The sequence below is a fragment of the Mandrillus leucophaeus genome, unplaced genomic scaffold (genome assembly GCF_000951045.1).
Source record: "Mandrillus leucophaeus isolate KB7577 unplaced genomic scaffold, Mleu.le_1.0 Scaffold24, whole genome shotgun sequence".
Lineage (NCBI taxonomy): Eukaryota > Metazoa > Chordata > Mammalia > Primates > Cercopithecidae > Mandrillus > Mandrillus leucophaeus.
The window spans coordinates 3,214,461-3,215,628 of record NW_012102476.1 but is presented as its reverse complement, the minus strand read 5'-3'; the positions used below and the strand labels follow the sequence as shown (position 1 = coordinate 3,215,628).

The 1,168-nt window shown below is 52.9% G+C and overlaps 1 protein-coding gene across 1 annotated transcript in view; it reads left to right on the top strand.

Moving 5' to 3' along the window:
• ZNF689 (zinc finger protein 689) overlaps nucleotides 1-1,168 on the top strand; it is an 8,743-nt gene that overhangs the window by 970 nt on the left and 6,605 nt on the right. The window contains exons 2-3 of the mRNA XM_011982549.1: nucleotides 2-75; nucleotides 179-292. Of these exons, the coding sequence (XP_011837939.1) occupies nucleotides 2-75; nucleotides 179-292 (188 nt within the window). The remainder of the gene's footprint in view (nucleotide 1; nucleotides 76-178; nucleotides 293-1,168) is intronic.

Sequence of the window (1,168 nt, the reverse complement as noted above, 5' to 3'; positions counted from 1 at the left end):
TGCCGCGGGGCGCGAAGGGATGCAGGAGCCGGGGCGGGGGGAGGCAGGGAGGCCACGGTCCTGGCAGGCGACCAGGTTGTCAGGGTAGGTGGTCAGGGGCTTAGCGGGAGGTGCCGTCGGGGGGACATTACTCGGCGTGATCTAGAAACTGGCCTTCTGATTTGTTCTCCTTCCCCAGGGTGCGCAGGTCCCAAACCAGCCCTCATCTCCTGGTTGGAACGAAACACTGATGACTGGGAACCGGCTGCTCTAGATCCGCAGGAGTACCCGAGAGGGCTGACAGTCCAGAGAAGTGAGTGCTAAATAACCACGCAGAGCCTGCAGCCCTCCTATAACGTTCTACCTCTAACGGCTCCGTCCAGAGTTGTGGTTTGGCTAGGGGTGGGTGCCGCGTGTTTAGTGTATTCATCTTCCTAACCTCGGCGTCTTGTGTCTGGTGGTGTGGGGCCCGTCCACCACACAGAGATTCCCATGTCAGTCTGCAAGCTGCAGTTTTCCATTGTGTGAATGAATCAGTGGGCTTCTTCGTCTTTTTTTTTTTTTTTGGAGAGACATTGTCTTGCTATGTTGCCCAGTTTGGTCTTGAACTTCTGGCCTCAAGCGATCCTCCTGTCTTGGCCTCCCAAAATGCTGGGGTTACTGGCGTGAGCCATTGCAGCCAGCCAGAATCAGTGAGCTTTTAACGGTGCTACCCTCTGCCTCCTTTCCAGGATCTCTGCCTCTAGCCACCTTTGAATTGGACCAAAGAGATCCTAAACTTCTCAGAGTTGTCTGGGTTTTGGTTGAAGGGAGCTCATGGGGAACAGCTGCCTGGGATGCAGGGTCCTCTTTCTGCTCTTACAGCAGGATGACCCTTATCAGCGAAGGAGACACTGCAGTCTCCCCAGAATCCAACAAGGCTCTGCTTAACCCCATTCAGGTAGAAGGGTCCCAGATCCACCCATAGTAGAAGATGCAGCTGTCTGGGCTGGAATTTCAGAGCCAGATTCTCCAAGACGAGGGATAGCTGTCTAAGATTCAGATCTGACCATGATATTACCTTGCTTAAAACTTTTCAGTTAATTTTTGCCAAGGTTGTCAAATGGCCATTGGTTATATCTGAGTCATTTGGGGAACTTGGTAAAAATGCAGGTTCCAGGACCCCATCCCAGAGCTATTCATTCACTCG